This window comes from Phoxinus phoxinus, assembly GCF_949152265.1.
Source record: "Phoxinus phoxinus genome assembly, chromosome: 9".
NCBI classification, from domain to species: domain Eukaryota; kingdom Metazoa; phylum Chordata; class Actinopteri; order Cypriniformes; family Leuciscidae; genus Phoxinus; species Phoxinus phoxinus.
This window is the reverse complement of record NC_136884.1, coordinates 10,650,709-10,674,562: the sequence shown is the minus strand read 5'-3', so window position 1 is coordinate 10,674,562 and position 23,854 is coordinate 10,650,709. Positions and strand designations below refer to the sequence as shown.

The 23,854-nt window shown below is 38.2% G+C and overlaps 1 protein-coding gene across 2 annotated transcripts; it reads left to right on the top strand.

Moving 5' to 3' along the window:
- The first annotated feature begins 1,954 nt into the window (after positions 1-1,954).
- Positions 1,955-17,909, top strand: dcn (decorin). Of its 2 annotated transcripts, none has more exons than XM_079622874.1 (8): positions 1,955-2,467; positions 9,442-9,694; positions 13,493-13,605; positions 14,694-14,907; positions 15,165-15,278; positions 15,362-15,455; positions 16,344-16,482; positions 16,699-17,909. In XM_079622874.1, the coding sequence occupies exons 1-8, from the start codon at positions 1,970-1,972 to the stop codon at positions 16,897-16,899; spliced, it is 1,626 nt and encodes a 541-aa protein (XP_079479000.1). In that variant the 5' UTR covers positions 1,955-1,969; the 3' UTR covers positions 16,900-17,909. The 2 variants fall into 2 exon arrangements, with proteins under 2 accessions (XP_079479000.1, XP_079479001.1); XM_079622875.1 differs by having other exon boundaries at positions 2,317-2,457.
- Positions 17,910-23,854: the final 5,945 nt, after the last annotated feature.

The window sequence follows — 23,854 nt, the reverse complement described above, 5'->3', positions numbered from 1 at the left end:
CCTCCCTTTTCAGATGCATTCATCACGTCTCTCGTCTGGTCTGCAGATCGGTATAAATGCCAAGCATAAGGCAGACAGAGCTGCTTTAATCTTGCCACTCTTTACTTGAACCAGTTCTGAGATTGAATCCAGATTGCTTGCAAAAAGTTGAGTCATCGGCCCCGATTCCACTTTGCATTGTGTAACTAACCTTTGAATGACGTGGGATCTCACATAACTTTCTTTTATAACAATGATTCAAAGCCTTTGTCAGGTCAGGACGTCTACAGGAAATTTTAATGTGAGTACATGGTTTTCACAGGCCCAATTTATGGGTGGTTGACGTGAAATATTCTTACGGAAAGATTGCATGTCCTGCAGTGTGACATGCTATATGGCATGTAAAACTATTTTAGATGCTTAATTTAACACTTTATATCATACATATATGTGTGTATATATGTGCCTTTTCTCCTTTGGTCTTAAAGCCCTGGATAGCCAATAACGTCCTCCCTTCCTTTTGACTTATAGTGTAATAGTTTCCACATTAGGGTTTATAGCTTGTGTGTGTATTCAGACATGCAGCCAAACAGCCATTGACACCAGCAGGGACCCTTGTGTCAACTATCCTTTAGAGAGTACTGGTGGTGTTAAGGATAAACTCATGCAACAGCTGTAACCTGCTTTGATCCCATTGGTTCATTATGAAACGGACTGCACAGAAATCAGATTTGCAGTCATCGCAGTCATTCATTCATTTGCCAGCAAAAATGTCCCATCAGTGACTATATTTAGCATCATTAAGTGCAGCGGTTCTCAAGTGAGAAGTCGTGACCCAAAAAGACCCGACATATTTATTGTTGTCAACGTCAAACTTTCGGCGCAAATTCATGTGTCACTTGGTAGAAGCTCTACAAACGAAGCGAATGCAATATGATCAGGTTGCGTGACATGTCCCCATTCTCGAAAACCAAGAACAAAACTACTCAAGGTAAAAGAAAAGAAAATCCAGACTATATTAAATACAGATTCATGTGCGGTGAGCCAGGGAGAGGAAAAGAGCGAGAAGGACAGAATGTGAAGCGGGTAAATAGGAGGGTGTGGGTCACACAAAAGTGTCTGAGTTTTATGTGGACATTTGGCCTCAGGTTTACTGGCCAGATCCTCTGACTCTGAGCTCAGCCCAAGGCAGATGGCCGAACGGGTCATCATCTGCATCCTCCACTGATCTGCCACATCACACTCTCCAGATGATAAATGAGCACACAGTGTCTCCAAAGTCCCACCTGTCCCTGACAAATAGCTCAGGGGTCAGTCAGAAGAAATTTTGAAACCATATTACTTTTTCATCACCAATAAAGCCGGACACAGTCTGGTTCAAACTCATTGGTGATTTTAGACCTTATTTAGGGGTCTTGATGAGCATTTAATGCTATCCGTCACAATTGAATGACGTTATTTTTTACTTGAATTATATCTCATTTGTGATCAGATCTTCTTACGCTTTTCAAATGGCCAGTAATGTAAGGCATCCAGTTGTGTGATAAAATCGCTGTCAGTGTGAATGAGGCTTGAGGCTGAAATCCTAATCGCCCCCTTTCTGAACGTACAGCTTATCTTTCCTGTCTCCTGAAAATGTGCCAGAAAAGCTCAAAAGCTGATTTAGGAGAATTGACTCATACCAATTCAGCAGCCTTTCAATTTCGACAGGAAAAAGAGAGAAAGTCAGGCAAGTGTAGAGTAACCGAAATAAAGAAAGACACAGAGGGAAGAAAAACTGGGTCTTGATTTCAGTAACTAGCTGAACTCGAGCCAACTCCTCCTTCTCCATTCTGGGTTCCTCCATTTGCACATTCAATGCTCTTCCATGCCTGTTACTCAGTACAAATAAACAAGCTTAATAAGGATTTGGAAATGCTGTACGTGTGTGTGTGTGGTTGAGGTTACGGGTCACCGAAAAAAAGTTTCTTGTTTCAAAAGAAACAAAAGTATGGTGGGTGGAAAGGAGGGGAATGTTTCCACCACGCAAAAAAAGCAGCGTGAAGTCCACCGAAAGGTTACGCGAGAGGGAGGGAGACGCTTTTGTTGTATCCAGAATTCCCTATCTTTACCAGATGACACAGTATGGGAGCCCGCCAATGCCTGTATAGTCCCAGCCTCCCGTCTCCAAACTTTTTTCCCCCTCGTTCCAACTGCTTTTGGATCGCTCCAGACCGGGGGAAGTTCTTCTCCAATTGTCTCATTTGAAAGGGACGAAGAAATCAACCCCTCCCTCTCTCCTGTTCTTCCCTCCCTCCCTCCCTTCACTCGTCCTCTCTCTCTCCCTCTCTGTCCTTCTCTCCATCCCCTCCCCCCTGACAGAGCACACCTGCCTGATCTTGGCTACAGGCGTCCACACAACGATCTGCCCTCGGCCTGCCGCGCTGCACATCGGCTCCAGCCCTCTCTGGATTTGCGGATCTTCGTCTACGCGCTCCTGTACGTACAGGTAAGATCAGCTCACCGCAAGCTTTCCTGTTAACTCCTCTGAGTGCTGAAAAGTAGGGATTGTAAGAGAACAGATTGACTGCCTCAAAGAGAGGTTGACGGTTTGCACGGATGAAATGTGGGTATAACCCCTCGGGAATCTGCGGTTTGGTGGCTTCTGCAGATCATTAAAGGTTGGTGCAGAAATGAGGACTTTGCGTTGGTTTGGCTGTTTGCCTGAAGCTTTTAAGTGAAGTTTTCAATGAATTTGATTCCATCTGGCACATTCTAGATTTAATATTTCAGATATAGTGCAATTGAGAGAATACAGAAGTGTGTTTATGATTTAAAAAATACCTTTCTTTTGAAGCTGCCTGTATATTTGTACCTTGGTAATAGCTCTGGATGGTTTGCATGTGGATTAAGGTCATGTTTGCATTCTGATGAGAAAACCATCATCTGTATTTCAAGCCAGAAAAGTGTATGTTCATGCAAATTGATTGCCGGTTTGATTTTATTTGTTGTTCAGATGGGAGGACAGGACATTTTCTGTCTTCTCCAAATTGCAAGAAGTTTCCCTGCTCTGTGAAATCCCTCACACACACTCACTGTTGTGAAAAAGCCATTAACTTTTCGAGTGCCCAAACTCTCACTGCTTCGTCCTGGCTTTTCCATCCCAGTTTTTCTTCCTTTTGTGCAGCACTTGGCATTTAGAGAGAGTTCATGCAAGGCCTGAAAACACTAGAGGATTTCTAACAGCGCTCTCCTCGGATAGACCTGTCTGGAGAGATGTTTTGTCCTCTGGCCTCGCTCTGCGTCTGCTTGCCTCCACTCGCTCAAAGTCGCATCCTAAACTCTTTATTCATGGCGTGGAAGCCAAAGTGCCTTGAGCCATATCGGCTGAAGGATGAAAGCGCTCTGAAGGAGAAAAGAGAGAGATGGAGAGAGTGAGAGCGTGGGACTGGTGTCTCATTAATCCTTTAATGATAGCTTCCTTCCAATCGTAGGCAACTTTGACAAGGCACTTCCTGGTAATCCCACCACAAAATTCCCAGCTAACTCAAAACATTCGGAGGGGGGAGAGGAAGAGGCAGCCGAAGGTTTAGACGCATTCGATGTGCGGAAATTGAGACACTTTGTGATCTTGAGATGACACTTTGTCTAAACTATCAATTCGTGGGTGCCATAATAATGACAAACTTTATTTGTCTTTTGTTGGGGTTAGGGATTGGGACTAGGGTTATAAAACGTTTTACTCTTTTTTTTTTTTATGGCTTACAACTTATATTAATTGTGAACAGAACCCACATACACAGTTTGTACCATGACATGCAACCCTCTCTTCCTCTCTTCCTCCCTTCAAAGACAACATCATCAGGCCATGCAATAAGTATTCTTTGGAAGCCAAAGGTCTCCATTTGATTCAAACTATGTGATGTTAGAAAGATAGAGTCAATATAAAGGACCATGCTGGTCAATGTCTGCTTTTCCGCTCTTTATTTGACTTTTAACCCTTTGAGGAAAGGAAATGGGAGCTTTGGACCAAAGTCAAAGCAGTTGCTTATGACAGATGGGCAGTTGCCATGGAAAGAGGAAGTGAGAGGATGAGTGTAAGAGTGCTCGTATGTAAATGTGAATCAGAGTCAGAGAGTGGGATTGACTCAATTTGCTGTCTTAGATCAAGGACAATACAGTCATGGTCTTTTTTTTTTTCATTCATTTTCTTATTAGCCAAAATAATCAGACGTCCCATAGCATAAAATTGCTTATTCGATATCTGAAGGACCCTTTGTGGCTTTCGAGGTAGGTTCTTTTGAAGAAAAAAACTTTTTTGATGGGTTTAACTATGGTTTTGATCTGTGAGAAAGTCTAATTGTGCTCTGGCAGTGGCTTTGGAGTTTGGTTTAGTGGTCTGGAACCAGTTTGACCGCAGAGAGCAGAGTGGTCAAAACCCTTGTGTGCGGGTGTAGTCCATAAGTGCAGTTTGTTGAGCTGAATAATAAGTCCTCATATTTCTTTCTTTTTTTGCCCTTTTTGTGCTTTTATTTTGATATATGACTCATTGGAATGAGTAGATAAATACATTTCTGAAACATTCTCTCTGTGTTCGTGGAATTCTGCGTATTTTAGAGCTTTTAGTGGGCGAATGCTTTCATAAATAAGAGGCAGTTTTCAGGGTGCATTGATAAGATTGGGCCGTCTATGTTTTTACGTTTTAAAATGAAGGGAGCAAGGGAGCACATATGTTTTAAATGTCCTGTAGCCTGTAAATGCCTTTGTGTGAGTCATTGCTGAAAGGAGCAGCAGGTCAGTGTGTGTGTGTGTGTGTGTGTGTGTGTGTGTGTGTGTGTGTGTGTGTGTGTGTGTGTGTGTGTGTGTGTGTGTGTGTGTGTGTGTGTGTGTGTGTGTGTGTGTGTGTGTGTGTACAAGGAAAGGAAATCTATTAAGTTTTGTTGTTGTTTTTGCATCTTCCAATGGGGTACGAAAAATAATCTTATTTTCCCTTTGAATTAAGTTTATTTTTCTCACCCCATTGAAAGATTCTTTTTATTGTTTTAGGCAAAAAATCTCCCTTAATTTTTATAAATTATCTTTATTATCTTGATTTAGAACGGAATGTTTTTGCTGAAAAACAAGACAAATACGTATAAGAGTTGTTATATGGCAATGCAGTTAATGGCAACAGGTAATTATAATGTGTACAAGTTACATGTTGGGTGCATGTTCTACTACTACTATTACTACTACAACGTTATACAGTAATATACAGTTAACATGAATATTGTAATCTGAGTTTGCTCACATGACCTTATCTCCACCACACTATCCCATAAATCACTTGTTCTGTTTGGATAAGCCAACCTTTCTAAGACACAATGCAGTCTGAATGATACAGTACAGAACTATAATTACTAAACAAACTAATGTCCCAATTCTGTAACATAAACCACCTGTAGTGGACCAGTCTTGAGATTAAACTCAAATGTAGTGTATGTATTTATACATTATAAGCTATTTATGTTAGCTGCTATGTCAGTCTACACTGCCAGATTATGTATTATTATACATAATACGTTCTATCAAAACAGGTCCCCATGTCTTTGGCTCTCAAATTTATCTTATGTAAGTATGTTTGCATACATCAAGACAAAATTGGTTGATTGAGGGAGAGAAAAAGAAAACTAGACGTTTCAACCCTCCCTTTAAATCAGACTTGCTGTGACACAATCCAGACCTCAAGAAAGACAAGAAGGTAGAGTGAAAACAAGGGCAGAAAAGCATGGAGAAAGAGAATTTGAGAGTCAAAGTGGACATTTTCCTTTCTCCTCTTGATTATTAAAAGCCCACATTTATAAGACCAGAAACAGGCCAGTGCTGATTCTGGATTCTGTGGAGCACTTCAGCTGGATCAGACTGTTGCCCGACCCGCAGACGGAGAGAAATCAAATCCGAGGGCCTGTACCAGACTGGCAGAAGCTGATAGTTAGGCACAGACCTGCGTCTGTGAAAAAGCACTTCTCAAGTTTATTTAAACTCAGTCCTGTTAATCGTTGACACATTGAGCCATCTGACACTTTTCCTTTGGTTCCTGCTGAGAAGATACAGACATAGCATCCTTCCTGTTGAGCTGGTCTTCGGCTACTTTCTCTTTGACTGCGGATACAAGTAGAGAGTGAATTGAGCCAATTAAACCAGCCATTCAGTTTTATTACCAGCAATGAAACTATTTTGCATTATTTGTAAAAAAAAAAAAAAAAAAAAAAAACTTTATTTGACAATGTATAAAAACATAATGTACAGATGTGTAAACATATTTTTAAATATATTTTAAAATCTAAAAATATATAGATTTAAAATATATATATTTATATAAAATAAAATATTAGAAATCACACACCATTATACTGATGTTGATGACATATTTAACTAATCACATTTGGTTAAATACAATGAATCAGAAAAATGATTTCATATTTGTAGGTTTCTGAAGTTGTTTATCCGCAAAATGCTTACGTAGATGCAATATTAATAATTAACATTTATGTGCTTTAATCCCGATTTACCTACGAATACCTCCTATTTTTTAAGAGATCACGTTCACACCTTTTTTTTATGAGATGATGGTCCTAATATATTTGTTTTGGTGTTTGGCACATGAAGTTTTATGTTGAAGTTCCTTATAAAGTTACCAATTTGTTAGTCTTGCGTAGCCAGACTTTCAGACTAATGGCAATAGGTATCCATCGAAGCTTCGATTGGCCAAGAAAGTACATATAAAGTAACCAATCACAGTTTGTTTTGTTTCCACATCATGTTTAGGGACGTGAAAATAAAAACTTGACGTCCAATAACAGACCGGCGTGCATCCACTAAATTATTCATTTAATAACAATGGCGCCCATACTTTTGAAAATCCAGCGTTTAGTTGATGATAAGCGCTCATTGTCAAAGTTGTAAACGTGATGGCTTTCTTTTTCCATGAGGGGGTTTGGCATCACAACAGCTTTGTTTTACGTTAAATAATGCGACACGAGTCTCCCGGAAATCCTGTATTATTCAACCAATCAGATGACGACTTCGAAACTCCTGAAGTGTTTCCCATTTCGTGTGTCTTACGCATGAACCTTTCAGCCAATGGTCCATGGGAGTGACGACTGAGACTACCAATTTATTTATGCGCTAAAAGTCAAGTTTTGTTATTGCCGCATGTGAACTTTGGACCTTGCCTGCACTTTCCCAACAACGGCATGACACCATCAATCTGTCTTGTCTGTTTGCCTGGCTCTCATAGCAGCCTGTGGTTTGTTGACAGGACGCAACTCAAATGCAGCAACAGCTTCCCATGATCCCCCTTCAAACAGAATCGCTCGTGGTGACAGCCTGTATTACTCAAAGGGCTTTTCATTCTGCTGACCTGGACCTGAGGCTCTAAACTCTTACTGTGGCATCATTCCTGCTGGGAATGCATATTGAAGAAGGGGTTCATGCGGCTCAACTGGTAGAGCATGGCACAAGGCATGGGTTCAATCCCCAGGGACGCACGTACGGGCATAGAGATTCTGCAATGTGTTTCCTCAAAGCGTCTCATTTCCCAATGGGTCAAAGGTAATTAAAGGTGTCTAAGGGGATGGATATTGTACCCGACCTGAAAACGTTGCATTACATTAAATAGCATGAGGTCAGTAAGTTGTTGTTTTGAAATGGCGTTGAATAAAACTACTATTTCTCATCGTTTCTCTTGAAACATGAATACTGGTTGTGGTTGAGCTGAAGGAACCTCAGAAAATGGTTTCAAATTGCTCTCATGTGATGCAAATCAACAGTAACAAGGAATCTAAGGCTGAAGGTTACTTGCCATGCATTGCAGGAGTCACTGTTTTCCATTTTTTACTGAATAGGACTTATAGGAGTTTGAAACTTCTGATTAATTTTCTTCGGTTTAGGAAGTTTGCCTTTTGAGACAAATGTTTGGATCTACACTCCATTTGCTTGTAGATATTGGCTATAAATAGTGATTATCCATGTTTCCAACAGAAGTCTTTTACGGTTCCTCAGTGGAATGTGTCACCAAATTCATCTTCTATAGGTCTGCACTAAGATAAAATGTATTTATCACTGTCTCCTACTGCTTGAGGAATTAGGAAAAGGAAGTCATCTTTTCCCGAAGGTTGTCAAGGTCAGTTTCTGGGTTTCCAGAGTTTAAGAACAGAGGCACAGTGGTTATTCACTGTGCAAGTGACGTGGCCGCCCGGAGGATTTGAACTACTGTAATTATGCTGTATGTTGATTACATGGACCTGAGATGACCCTGAAAAGACAAACTGGCCTCTGGGAGTTACTGTACCTACTTTACAATTTCCTCGTCATTCAACGAAGTTCCGCTTCTCCTCAGACATATGTTTATGTGTGGGCTCGTGGACAACTTTGTGCACTTTCTCTGAGATGTTTTTTATTTTTCCTGACATGAATGCGTTTGGTCAACCAAGGTCAACTTTCAACAGTTTTCTCAAATATAGAGTGCATGGTTGTCCTTTTAACAGTTTATGCCAGTGGTTTTCAAACTGGGATCCAGGGACCCACAGGAAATATTTGTGGAATATTTAAATCACTTTTATAGAATTTGATATTATTACAGTTTCATTTAGCTTTCTAAAGACTGTTTGCATATTAATGAGTATAATCCTAACTCATTTATTGTATTTACATTTTATTGATTTATTTGATTATTCAACAGTCATTGCTCCAGTGTCACATGATCCTTCTGAAATCATTCTAATATGCTAAATTGATGCTCAAGAGACATTTCTTATTATTCATTATAATATTTTTCTGTGAACTGCAATAAATTTTTTTAGGATTCTTTGAATAGAACGTTCAAAATAACTAAATTTATTGGACAAAATCTTTAACTTTTGATCAATTTAATGTATTCTTGCTGAATAAATGTATTAATTTCTTTCAAAAATGCCCCGAACTTCAGCACAATACTGTATTTTATGCCAAATGTGGGAGGAGTCCCGCGCAAGGAGATCATATTTCAAGTCCTAGGCAAAAAGTTTGGAAACTCCTGGTTTACCGCATTTGATTTAATGGTTTGATTCCCTTCATTACAAATGCCAGTAGTGATTAAAAATGTATGAAGCATTTTTAGGAACAATTAAAGAGAATTTTAAATACTTTATTTCAACCCATGAGGTTCTGTTCTCAATATAATTAATCTCCTTATTTTATTAAATGTATAGTAATGCATTTAGTCATATAAAGATAACCTTTAGTCTAACACCATGAAAAGTCGCAGCAATAGCCAGCAGAGACCTCTACTCTAATATGCCTACGTTTGACCCCTGACCTCTTCTCTGCCTAGTTATAACCCACATTGCTCAGTCACATTCATGCACTCTACATCTGTCATTTGACTTTTGACCTCTCACCATCACAGGTCCAGCATATCACCCCTCACCGTTAACCCCTTCTCTTCTCCATTTGACCTTCTAGGCCTTCATCAGCAACATGAAATCGGCCTGTCTCTCCCTGCTTTTGGTGTCCGTATGCTGGGCTCTGCCCTTCCGCCAGTCTGGCTTCATGGACTTCATGATGGAGGACGAACCGGGCTCAGGAGATGAAAAATTGCCTGCGACTCGTAAACCAGTCATCCAGACACCACCTATGTCACCCGATGGACCTGATGGACCTTTCTGCCCCTTCCGATGCCAGTGTCATCTGCGAGTTGCCCAGTGTTCTGATCTAGGTAATCACTTTGTGACACTAGACTAGACGGCTTGATGAAAGCTGCATATGTTCTATGTGATTTTTTTTTAAAAACCATTATCACTGTTTCTGACTGGATTTGGGCAACATGGTAAAATTATCAATGGCAACAACAAACTTGTTGAGTTTAGGAATAAACCCACAGACTGGCCACAGTTATCCATATTACCCATCTGATAGCCTACATAATGTTTGTAAAACTTCAAAGTACTTTCTCGATCTACCAGGCTGTAATTTAATACCCTAGCAACCCCCCGGAACACCCAAGCAACTGACTTGCAACACCTTAGCAACCATGCAGAACAACCCATGCAAGATAGCAACACATTAGAAAACACTCAGAATGCCATAGAAACCACATAGTAATGACTTCCTATCTTTTTTTTTTTTTCAAATTAATTTAATCAATTGTTTTTAGTGCTGTCAAATCGATTTATCGGGGTCAATCGCATCTAACATAAAAGTTTTTTAAAAGACATAATATATATATATATACACACACACACACACACACACACACACACACACACACACACACACACACACACACACACACACACACACACACACACACGACACCTGATGTCAGTTTTTTCATGGCATAAACTGTCAAAGGCCAAGCAGCCATAAACACAACCTTTCTCTTTGTTTGATCTGCCCATTGTGGAGTCACCATTGAATTACTTATGTCACTTTTTCAAAACTACTTTAAATGTTTTCATATGCTGTTAACTGCACTCACTTCCATAGACGACTAGGCATTAACCTCCAGACGGCTGCCTCATTTTCCTAATTGAATCCCCAGGCATGTGTGTAATGCTTGAGAAAGGCTGTTCTTTTATCAGTTTACTTCCAACGATTTCCGCTTCTCTTTCTGTAAAGCTGCCCTGTCCACAGAGTCACTGTGATTTACACAGAAAAGAGCAATAGAAACAAAAGAGTGAAATAGTTACAAATAGTCGACTGATCCTTCTGAATTGTTCTGCGATTGTTTTAACTATAAGTTTTATTGCCTTTATCATAAGATCTCTTTTTATTTCATACCCTTCTATCCCGTAATTCAAAGCATGTTGTCTCTATTAGCACAGCTTTTTCTTACAGGAAATTACTCAGAGGACTGTTTGATAGGCTGAACGTCTGTTTGGAAAGAAATACTGTTGACCGGGCAAAACGAAAACAGCAATTCTCAGAAAGGGCCAATTCCATTCTTTCGTAACATTAACACTCAACTCCAGTTGAAATGGACAGAGAAAGAACGAGAACGAAAATGGGATTAAAAACAAGGACAAATAAAAAAAGAAGACCTCCAGCTCTCATCTGCTCCGCAGGTCTTTTGGCTTGTAACAGACCTGGAAAAGAATAAAGGGAGGGAGGGGGATAGGTGTGCCGCCAGGCCTGTTCTCCATCTAACTTCACCTCTTTCCAGTGAAATATGTGACCCAGTTTATACAGCTCTGCAGCTGCAGGGAAAACCGTCTGGAAATAATGCCAGAACCCAAGAACAACCAATGGCAAAATTAAGTTTGTTTGTCTAGAAAAGTTTGATTAAGAGCCTGCTTGTGTTTTTACTTGCTAACCAAATTTTGGTACCAGTTGATATCCATTTAGTACATGTATTTCTCATTAGAAAGTGGGTTAAGTGTACAGAAGTGTTAATTAAGTGTATAGAAACTTAGTTATAGGAAGCAACCAGGGCGGTTCCCCTGAAACCTAAAGGTTCCCCTATAGGGCCAATTTCCAGGTTGCATTCACACCGCCAGTAGCAAGCGACCGATAACGACGTCATTTAAACACGGCATTCAACAGCGTCAACAACTGGAGAATGGAGGACAATTAGTTTCCCCAAAAGGCGTTCCTTGGAAATTCGTTCCCAGTTCCTCCGGTGTGAACACGCCAAAAAGTGCGTACTTCCGCCAATGAATAACTAACTATGAAAAGGTTCCTCTGGTGCAAAAATTGCTATTTTTCGAGTGTTAACGGATTATTATTTTGTGGATTAAACAGCATCTCGTATTTTTATTCTTCTCACCAATATAAGGAATGAGTTTAGCACCTGTGGGCCTGTGAATGATGGTTTTGTGTTGTTCTCTGCTCTTGATTTTAATTCAGTTGCTGATTCCAGTGGTTAAATAATATTTTTAACCACAGAGGACAGTTTTCTTTGAAATAGTTTCATATGTTTGTTCCATAAGGGATGCCATTGAGCTGCACTTTTGGAATATCTTATTGCCATTTGGGTTTAATTTTAAAACGGTTAACTCCTATTCTGATTTTCCCCCAAAGGATTTATGATCTTATTTTTTATTGCTTTTTGGATTACATGCTCCATAATAAAACACTCTTTGACCTATATTGATTGCTGTGATTTTAGCTGAGATGTGTAGCCACTAGAAAATGAGACTAAACCGAGGAGAAGGAAAAGCACATGTGTGAGAGATCTCGACAGCATTGATATGTCCAGCTGTGATCTCTGTGTCCTCTGTCCTGTGGTTATATAATTTACAAGGACATATTCTTAAACTGTTTATACACATGCACTGATGAGGAAACTCACCGCAAAACAAGACCAAACAATGTTTGTGTGAGGTTCTGCCTAAAGAGCTTTTAGAGTTGGTAAAGCCGATATATTTATGGTATGTGGATATGTGTTTACCTTATTTTTCCTATGTTTGAAACTAAAAGGCTTTTGGACTGTAAATGTATGAATTTAATTTGTCAATGATGCCAAGTTTATGAGGATTTTTTTTTCTTTTTTTTCTTGGAAATGTTTTGATTCAAACAAAGTGTGTTTATGCTATTTTTATTTAAAATATATGCCATTTGTTTAATTATTTTTGTTATATAATGCAAAGACATTCATAAATATTAAAGTGTGACTTAAGTGTCTAAATACTACCGTAGTTGTTTCCATGAGCCTGGTCTGCAGCACATTAAATGAAAGCTGCGTCATGTTGTCCAATGTTGGCAAAATCAAATTCCCCTTTTGTGGAAATGTTATGTCAGCTTTTGCAGTTGACAGCATCATACAGCATGTGTAATCCTTCCAAGAAAAACTGTGAGATATCTGGCATAACAGCTGTCTATGATCAACTCAATGAACCGTTTCGAAACACTAAAACGCATGTGAACCATCATCATAACTCACTGATGTGCTGCACTCCAACCTTTTTTTTTTTACTGTTACTTAAACTCTAGCCCTTAAAATTGATTGGTCCAACTGCATATTCATCATTCAGACTTTTTAGAAGTCTATATAGCCCTCTTTTTCCTTATTTATTTTGTTAATTTTTTAAAAGTGCTTTAGTACTCATAGGCCTGTCTACTCAGACCATGCAGCTCTGGAAATATTTTATTTTATGTTTTAACTTGTTTATTAATTTAGGTTTTGAGAATAGAAATGTAGACAAAATATTATTTATAATTGTTTTCCCTGTTTTAGCCTTGGTCCAGACATTTCTTAGAAATGCTTCTCTTAATGGTAGCTTATAAACAGTTTAATCTATACAATGATGGCTGAAGCTCATCGAAAACTAAGACCAGTCCAGTCCAGCGTTCACATTCGTTCTGCCGTTTAAACGTTGTTGTTTTTTTCAGGAATGCAGTGGCTCAATTTAGTACCAGAATTTACTCTTGAAGGATTTGTTGGTGTTGGACCAGGGTCCATATGTCCACAGCTGATTTGATTTCAAAGTAGATTCTAGCCATAAAAGCCCAGTTCAGCTCTTATCCCATTTCATCAGTGTCATTTTTCTTACTACTTGCGTTTTGTGTTTCTCAGGTCTGAAGAACGTTCCAGAAAAAATTCCACTTGATACCACTCTCCTGGATTTGCAGAACAACAAGATCTCAGAGATCAGAGAAAACGACTTCAAAGGCCTGAAGAGTCTCCAAGTGAGATATTCAATTACTCACTCTCTCCCTTGTTCTCTTTTTTTCAACCACTTTTTCTTTAATTCCCTAAATTGGATCGTAAAAGCAATGACATTTCTCAATCCCCCTTAAAGTCCTCACAGGACAAATCCTATTTAACTTTGATACGTGTTAAGACCAATTGGCTACTCTCGTCCTGATAACTGGAAGTGACAGCGTGATGTTTTTTTTTCACGACCTTAAAACCAGCTATTTAACACAAAGAACATATGTCCAAATTTTCAAATCGAAGCCATTTGTGAGCCTTGTTTCACATAAAAGAAATTCTACACTAAAAGCAATTCTTTTCCCAAAAAACAAATGCTTGAGCAGCGCTGAAAAACGCTCCAGAGAAAACACTTGAACACTGTTTGTCTGCCAAAATGTGGAACTGGGTGCTAAAACTATGCGTTGCAACCACAGCGATCTTTGAAGGCAAACGTCTGCTGCTCTATTTCGAAAAACACTGCAAAAATTCTCTGGAGATCTTTAGAGACACTTTACGAAATAGCGCTTGGGGGAAACTTATGATCCGGAATGTGAAATCCCTGTTTCCAATCCATCCTCTCCAGAAAACAGCTCTCAGTGTGAGAAATGTGTCATTCCCAGGTGCACAAGTGTAATGATTCACATTTGGAGCGGATCCATTGTTCAGCCTCCTGAACTTCAATAAATATACAGCCTCCCGTCGAGGGCCCTTTGCTATTTCTCGCTTTCCAAGCTCAACATTCACATGGCGCCTCGATCTGTTAGGCGCCAATGAGCGATGAATGCAAACAGAACAGAGAGTGAGAAAATGTTGCCAAAATGCTATGTGAGCCGTCGCTATTTAATTATCACAGCGAAAATAAATGAAGATTTTTATGTGCTGGAATGTACTATAGATTAAGCTAGTGACCTTTTTGTGACTGAAAATCAGGGCTGAAAGGCATTTTACAGATTTAGACACAAACACTAAAACAACTTTAGGTTGATCAACTGAAATTGTGTGCATTGAAAGACTAATAACTATAAACTATAATATTTGCACTCATACAAATGCCATAAAGTTCCCTTTTCCCCTCCTTCAGACGCTCATCATGGTCAACAATAAGATCACCATTATTCATGCAAAGGCCTTTTCTAGTCTGATCAATCTGGAGAGACTCTACCTGTCCAAGAACCTTCTGAAGGATGTTCCTGCAAACATACCGAAAAGCCTCCAGGAGCTGCGCATTCACGAGAACCAGATTAACAAGATAAAGAAGACCTCCTTCTCCGGCATGGCCAATGTCATCGTCATGGGTAGGAATCAGTGTCTGTGCTGCCTAGAAAACCACCAATGGAGTGGCCTTTTGTTATATAAATAAAACATCAATCATCAGTTTTATACATTTATTTATGCAGGTTTGGTTTCAGTATTTTATTTTATTGTCCTGCACTTAAAGGAAAATGCACGTATAAGAGCATCAGTCCCCATCAAATCAGCAGTGTAAAAATATTGCATTTCTATGTTTATCTAACTGGGAACTAATGCACATTTTGACTCTGTCCCATTCCAGAGCTGGGCTCGAACCCCCTGAGTAGCTCTGGAGTTGATAATGGTGCTTTTGCTGATCTGAAGAGGGTCTCTTACATTCGAATTGCTGACACCAACATCACTGCCATTCCCAAAGGTACAGAATCATCCCTATTGTGAATGATGGTGGATATCCCTTTCAGTCAATTCAACACATTAATCTGTGTCTAAAATGTCCAGGTCTGCCCAGCTCTCTTTTTGAACTTCACTTGGATGGAAACAAGATCACTAAAGTGACCGCAGAGAGTCTGAAGGGCCTGAAGAACCTCTCCAAGTAAATACATCTTTCTCCTTTAATACATTTCTCTTGTTGTGCAAACAAACAACCAGTTGAATGTCTTGCATGGCAGAAATGTCTCTGTAGCTGAAAACCTCAGCACAATCTGACTCAGGAGGAAAAGCGTGATATAGAGGAAATTATCTTTCAGATTTCATTAGATGTGTTTCGAATTTGCATGAGAACAGCTTAGTTGGAGGTGATGGTTGGCTCACACACCCTGTGAGACTCAAACACCATGACATCATTGCATGCTTTGGATCACACAGAGAAATAAGAACATTCAGATTTTCCACTGTTCATGCCGAGACTGAATCACAGCCGAGTTGTTATAGAGTATTGACTCTAATAACCGCTGGATAAGAAGACTGGAAGATTGTTTTGCTGTTGGTCTCTTAATTTTGATGATATTTGATGAGGGAAATCTATAATATAGGTAGAATTGTTTCTTTATCTTGCAAAACTGCACTGAGAATATATGTTTTTTTACTTTATAATAGTTTCGTTTTCTAGTATGAAAGAAATTAATGCTTTTATTCAGCAAGGATGCAATAAATGTATCAAAAGTGAAATTAAAGACATTTATAATGTTACAAAAGATTTCTATCTTAGACAAATGCTGTTCTTTCATTAAAAATGTATGATTTCCACAGAAATATTAAGCAGCACAACCGTTTTGAACAATAATGTAGGCTACCGTGTATCAAAAACTAAAACTAAAATTGTGACCATTTATTATTTTATTTTAGTTGTTTTTAGTTGTTTTTCTTGATTTAGTTTGATTGTTTCGCAATTATGTTTGTTTTTCTTTTTATTTCAGTTAATGAAAATACATTTGTTTTAGCTTTCATTTTCATTATTAATAATATCACTGTGTGTTTTCAGGCTTGGTCTGAGCCATAATGAGATCAGTGTGGTGGAGAACGGCTCTCTGGCCAATGTGCCTCACCTGAGGGAACTTCACATGGAAAATAACGTGCTCACTACGATCCCGTCCGGCCTGCCAGAACACAAATACATTCAGGTGAGAGATCCCACACGAGTTAACACCATTTACACATATCTTTAAAGTCAGCATGAAACTGAAGTTGCGATAGTCTCGTAAGAATGTGTATCCGAGTGGAACGGAATTGATTTTGTCCATGGGGAATTGATTGGATGGTTGTGGTTTGCTATTGCTGTATTTGATTTAATCGTGACTTTAAGTCGCACATGGTCATGCTCTCATTCTGAATTCCAGGTGATCTACCTTCACGCCAACAAGATTGCTACTGTGGGAACCGAGGACTTCTGCCCACCCGGCTATAATACAAAGAAGGCCATGTACTCGGGCATTAGCCTGTTCAGTAATCCAGTGTCCTATTGGGAGATCCAGCCAATCACCTTCCGCTGTGTCTTCGACCGCTCGGCCATTCAACTGGGCAACTACAGGAAGAAATAGAGCGTCCAATCAGACGGCTCAGTCACTGTTTTCATCCCGCCCCTTCCTGTCTGGCCTAATCCTTTCAAGCACATAACTTAGTCTGAATGTCATATCTCAGTTAACTCGAAATAAACTACAATTCCATTTTCAACATGCACTTTACTGGACAGATATCACATGATACTTTCAAATAGTCAAATGCATATCAGTATTGTACTGAACATACATAATGTGTTGCTATAAGTGCAGTTTACGCAAAGGAGAACAGAAATTGTACGAAGTTTCGAGAAAATGAAAATGAAATAAAGTAAAGCCATGACCACTTAGAATATCCAATAGCGCAAATCGCCCAGACGAAATGTTCTTTTTCGAAGGTCCGTCCCGGATCTTCTGGACCTAAGCCATGTTCTTCTATGTTTTCCGCTGGCCTGCGGAGCGGGCAGCAAGGGGTTAACAATTAACAAAAGCTTGTATGCTAGAATGTACTCAGTTATTACTTTCCGTGTAGCGCTACTTCAGAGTGTGCTGTCGAAAACCGTTGGTTCCCTCGTAATCAATTGAAATGGGAGAAAACAGGGAGCTGGGCTGTACGAGTTTCTCTTCGTCTCAATGTTTCGCTGACATTTGCGCTCATTAGTTTCCTTGGATCCCGTCTGCTCTGCCGAGGTCAACATAGCGCTTCGAGATGTAGAATACACTATTGTCATTTCCACGAACACGATTCCCTGACGTATACGCATGCTTTTTCTACTCAGCTTCTCAAAGACTGTGGTGTTATGTGCGAGTGTGTGTGTTTCTTTCTTTTTTGTGTGTGTGTTTGTTGATCGTCTGTGTTTCAGTCTGGAAGGACCGGGAGGGAGACGGCGGACATGGACACCTCCTGCTTTCATGAGAGTCATGAATGTCTCTTGTATAGACGCTGTATATAAATGCTGTATAAAAGAATCCTATCAATGCTTTGAAGCACAAGCACTTACAGTAGTTTGGACTTTAATATATCGGCAATAAAGGTAATCCCTTTCTCTCTCTCTTTCTCTCTCTCTCTCTCTGTCCAACGAGGGCTCCGACACAGGTGTCTTTTGAACCAAATAAACAGTCAAATCTCTCACCATGCTCTCTGGGAACTTTCACTGGCTGGTTTAATGGGCTTTTTTCATGCACAGGGTTGGTTTTCAGGTAAATGGATTTGAATGATACCTCAAAATAACACAAGGCAAACTTTCTTGGATGGATGCTACAGTCGCAGAAGACCTTGAAAAGCTACGGTAAAAAATGTCACGTTTGGGTGCTAGTTCTGGTTTCTTTCTCTACCAAAACTGTTTAAACTGATGTGTTTGTGTCATTTATATGAATTATAAAGCCTTTGCTCAAGTTCAAACACTAAGCACAAAATTATATATTTCAATATTACAGCACTTTTAGGGATCCATTCCATAGTCAATCCAAGGTTTCCAAAGCCTTTCATGTGGCCGTTTTATTGTCCAAAGACTCAAAATACAAAAGAAATTAAGTTTTATATAAGGGAACTTTTTTTTTTAGTATGAAAATATTTGTTCATTTTAAATCCTTTTAATTGTGTGGTTTAATTTCCTTTCATTTATCTCAATGTTCTATTTTGAACTGAAATATTATTTTTCCTTTGGATTTTGTTTTCTCTGATAGAGAATAGCAGCTTTTTAAAATATCAGTTGTGTGTCCTCTCAAATACACCACTGCAGGGTTGACCATAAACAGACTTTATGAGAATGAAAAAATAGTCACGAGTCTCTCTAAACACAGGGATTAGCTGTTAGGATGTTAGTTAATAGTAGCCTTTGTGAAGATGAAAAAGATATTAGGCCCATGTAATTTCCTGATTGGATAATGACAGTCTCTAGCCAATATATGCTTATGAATCAGGCACTTCAAGAGATGGAAGGGAAATTATGAAAATATCATAAGTGAAGATCATATTTGGCTTAGGTGCATTTTTTGCTCAACTATGGCAAGACACTGAACATTAACTAACAACAGCAAACAATCAAAACATTCAAGTAGTAATAGCCTACTTTTAATACTGTTATACATTAGTTTTCAAAGCTATATGTTGAAATATAGCATACAGCAGAGGTGTACATTTATTAAAACACACAGGTGTCTGTTTCATTCATCAATTTCATAACAAAGCCACCTGATTCTCTCTCGTTTCTCTGGTGTCCCCTTGTGGACTATTTTGTGCTGCACTATTTGAACTCATATGAGCTTTATCAGTTAAGCCCCTCCTCCACAACTCAATGTTAAAGTGGAGAGGACTGTGTGTGTGTGTGTGTGTGTGTGTGTGTGTGTGTGTGTGTGTGTGTGTGTGTGTGTGTGTGTGTGTGTGTGTGTGTGTGTGTGTGTGTGTGTGTGTGTGTGTGTGTGTGTGTGTGTGTGTGTGTGTGTGTGTGTGTGTCATCAGTATCTGTAAATAGCTATTGTCAGTTGAATAGGCTATAATTCTATTATAATAAATGTAAGAGGTCATTTTTAAGAGGCCATTATTTTTACAAATAAAATCCAAATAACACATTTAGGCCCGGTTTCACAGACAGGGTTTAGATTAAGCCAGGATTAGGCCTTAGATCAATTAGGACATTTAAGTAGCTTTTATAAACATGCCTTGAAAAATACATTACTGGTGTGCATCTTGGGGCAAAAAGAATGGAACTGACATATTTTAAGATCTGTTAGTGGAAGTTGCTTTCGGATTTAATTCACTGAATCTCGACAAGTATGAATATCATCACCCACGAGTCATATAACTCTCATCTACACAAACTGACAATATAAATTCCATATATACACGGTTTTCTGATTTATTCATGAAATATAAAATAAGTAATAAAAATGCCCAAAAAGCACACTTAAACTAAAACTAAAATATAATTATCTGAATGATCTAAAATTACTAAAAACTGAATAAAAAAATCGAATTCAAAATATTAATAAATACTTTAATAGTAGCTTATATAGGCTACCAAAAAATCTAAATACCATAATAAAAAGTCACATAGTGAAATATAAAGCTGAAATTGTTTCATTAAAAAAAAGAAGTAGCCTATGAGCTTAATCAGCGTTAATTATTTTCATAAAACTGACAGCACTAAAAGGGATGTCATAAGTTCTGTTTGTAGAGTTGTGAATCCTGTCACAATTAGAGCTGATGATAATGACAGAAGTGACGTCATTCTCAGAATGGGAAACGCTTATTGCGTAGTGCAGTGCACTGCACTGGTGAAGCCTTGTGTCTGTGCGAGCTTTGGTGAGCTCTCGGTCTCACATGCCTACAACATGCACGTGTGTGAGCTCTGACATCTTAACTAGCTTGCTGGTATTATATTAAGTGGATATACTGAAGTCTAAACTTACCCTTGCAGCCACCCCGTGGCACATGCGCTACCGTGTGTGTGTGTGTTTGTTTGCCAATGTGAGGCTCAGCGCTGAGTCTGTTTGTGGCCGTACGGAGGTGTCTGAGGTGTATTTGTTCACCCAACACTCGACTATTTGTGTGTAAACTGCGTCTGCCTAAAAAGCCTCTAATTAAGAGGAAAGAGGTGATAGGAGGGATTTTACAAGGTTAACATATTGATCTAGAACAGCACCAGCTAAGACATTTTATAGTAATTTGCCCCAAACACACAACCAGTGTGTCATAGTGCTAAATTGTATAACTGTTATAACTGTATACAATTTAAATAATACGTGCATAGAGAGTTATATAGCCTAAACCTAACCCTACTGGCCTATAATATATATAGGTCTAACAAACACACACACTTACAAAATGTTTAAAAATGTTACATATATTTAAGTTTTATAACTCAGCTCTACTTCACACTGGGTTCATAATGTTGGCTATATAGCCTATATATATATTAATATTTATTGATACATATTTTAATATATTATCTGTTTATTCAGACCTTTTCAGCATTTGGCAATATTATATTGCATTACTTTTTAATGTATTTCAAAGCAAATATACAGTACAGCCAAGTAGATTCAAATGTGTTAAAAAAGTAAAATGCAATAAGACTAGTTGAAATCTTGTTTAAAATAATCAAGACATCATTTACATGCTTGAATTATCACAGATTTATTTCTTTATTATTTTATTTTTTTCCTATAAAATGCACATTATTAATCAGCAGTATAATTACCTACATATATTTTTACTAAAACATTGTAATATATTTTTGATTCATGCCTCAAATCAATCGGATTTGAGAGAAAATCAGAGCTCACAATTGATTTGTTTGAAATTGATAGTTAAATAGGTTGCTTTTCCATTTATTGACTGACAGCTTTCCTGTCCTCATGTTGAGAGAAATCTGAAGTGCAGACTGCAGAGGCGTTGTGTGCGCTGTGTGAACATGATGGGTTATTGTAGTTCAAGAAGACTAAATGTGAGCATGCATTTACTCACTTGGACAAAAAAAACAGATTAAATATTCCTCAAAATGAATAAAAACGGTAAAATGCCAACTCAGAATATTACGCAAACTTGCATTCATTAAATGTTACATTAAACAAATACACTTTATGTATTTAATCTCATTTTATTAACCAATGCATTTACTAATAAGCAAAATGACTTTAGATAAACATGTTACATTTGTTGTTGGATTTGAAGACTTTCTTCCCCCACGTCCTATTCTTCTGTGAGAATGGCAGCACAGCTGGTTTGTTTGAGATGTTTCCATTTCTGAACAGGCGTTAGTTACGCTAAATAATTAGTTAATGTAATGCATTCCTTTAAAAGTAATGTTAGATAGCATGATTTCTTAAATTAGCATAATCTCAAAGATATAGTGAGTAAGGTTGACCAAGGTTTATGAACTCACTGTTTTGCTACTGTAAACATAAGCCACCCTGCCACGTTTTACAGTGTTTTCTTATGTTTTCTTAGTCAGCTCTCTCTGCAATTTTTGAAACCAATGTGAATTGTGTGTGGCTAAACAAAGACATGCATTGAAATGGGAACCATATGAGGTACTCCTCAGATATAATAAAATGAGTATCCTGACTCAGCTGGCAAAAAAAAAAAAAAACTGTTGGTTAGTATGACTGAAGCAACCTGATAGCATTCGTTTTTGCCAGTGAAAGTCATTTGCAAATGTCTGGTCAGGTAGAAATAACGCCTTAAACCAAGGAGAGGATCTGAAGAATCAACATTCATTAGGTGGTTTAATTTAGTCGGTCTGTCTCCAAAGCGTCCAGGCCAGGAAAATGGTTGGACATTAGGAAACTTGACTGGAAGTGTCTGGCGCTGTCAGAAACCAAGCTGAGGTTGTAGACTTTCCTGTGCGTAAGACCGAAGGAATATAACGTCACTGTAAACTCATGTAGGTGAGATGAAAAGAGGAAATGATGATACTCAACTGAAATCGTCAAGGAGACAAATCTCCCAGTAAACACTTCAGAGTGGGTCGAGAATCTTTCCAGTGATCTTCAGGATGCTGAGCTTCTCATTTTCCATGTGTCCAGACAGGAGAGACAGAGAGAACACAGCTGGACAACAGAATACTTACTGTATTATACAAATGACTTCACGTCATTGCTCAAGTCGGGCTGGAAATAGTCAGGCTTGGACACTGGCTTTGTGGTCAAGTAAATACAGTTGTACCATAAAACTGCCAGCTGTATTTGTCAGAATTTTTCTCCAAAACAGAAAAATTGTGACAATGTTATAGGTTGGTAACTGTATATTTGACAGTTCAATTAATGTCGTAAACAATATATAATGTTATAGAATACACATTAACAACAATCAAATCCAAAAAATCCAAACAAATATGATGGTTGTGGGAATGACCTTGTCCCTATAAATCATGGGGCAATATTCATACTTCTTCAGTATTCAATATTACAATATTCAATATTCATACAAAACACTATTTTACAATAAAACTACATCTGTTTAAATACAGTGCATTTCAGGGTTATTGTTAACTAAAACTTATAAACAAACAAATAAGATAAATTCTAACTGAAATAAATAATAAATAACACCTGACCTAAAATTAGAAAAAAATTAGAAAAAGCCTCTTCATTTAGTTGAACTTGATGTACATAAATAACAAAAAAAAACTAAACTAAAAAATAATAAAAACTATGTAGACATTTTTTTAAACTAATAAAAACAACAAAAACACGCAACAAAATTACCAAAGCTTTAAAATGAAAATATAAAAGTAAAAACAAATTCAAATTATGAATAAACAAATACATTTTAATAAATAAATACATTTTAAATAAAAATAATTTATATATATATTTTTTTTTCATACTTCATGAATTTGTTTTTATAAATTGTATCTCAGTGATACTAAAATAACACTTGTGTATAAAAAAAAAGATAATTACCACCAGTTAACTGAGCATTTAATAAATTACCTGTCAAATGACTGATTATAGGGGAGAGTTTGAAGTGGCATTCCAGAATGCGGTAAGCAATATGCCCAGATCGTTAACAAAGTGCTTCTGTGCTTCTGCAGCAGATCTTTTCAGTCACCCTGCAGATGTAGCATTTTTACATGGTTTGAGAGCAATTGCAAGTCTTGCATACCTGCATCAGGTACAGCTGCACAGGTTTGCCTTGACCTGCCCCTGCTACATAACTTCATACACGATGTCCAAACATGAGCTCTTGCCCTGAGGCCTGACAGATGAGTGGAGCGATGACCTCCAGGGGACATGACAGATGAGGAGCGGGTGATAAGGTCACAGCGCTGTTGACAGGCATGGGCACTGTCAGAGCAGAGCAATTTAAGACCATTCAACTGCATCTGATCTGTGGCCTCAGTCACCGCACATGCTATAACATGCCATTGTGTGAAAGTGTGTAACTAGTGTTTGTTGTATTTGACTCTCAATCTCTTGTTTCTATTCTCCCATCATTTTTTATTTTTAGTAAAATTATGACCATTATTATAATTGTATATAATAATTTTAT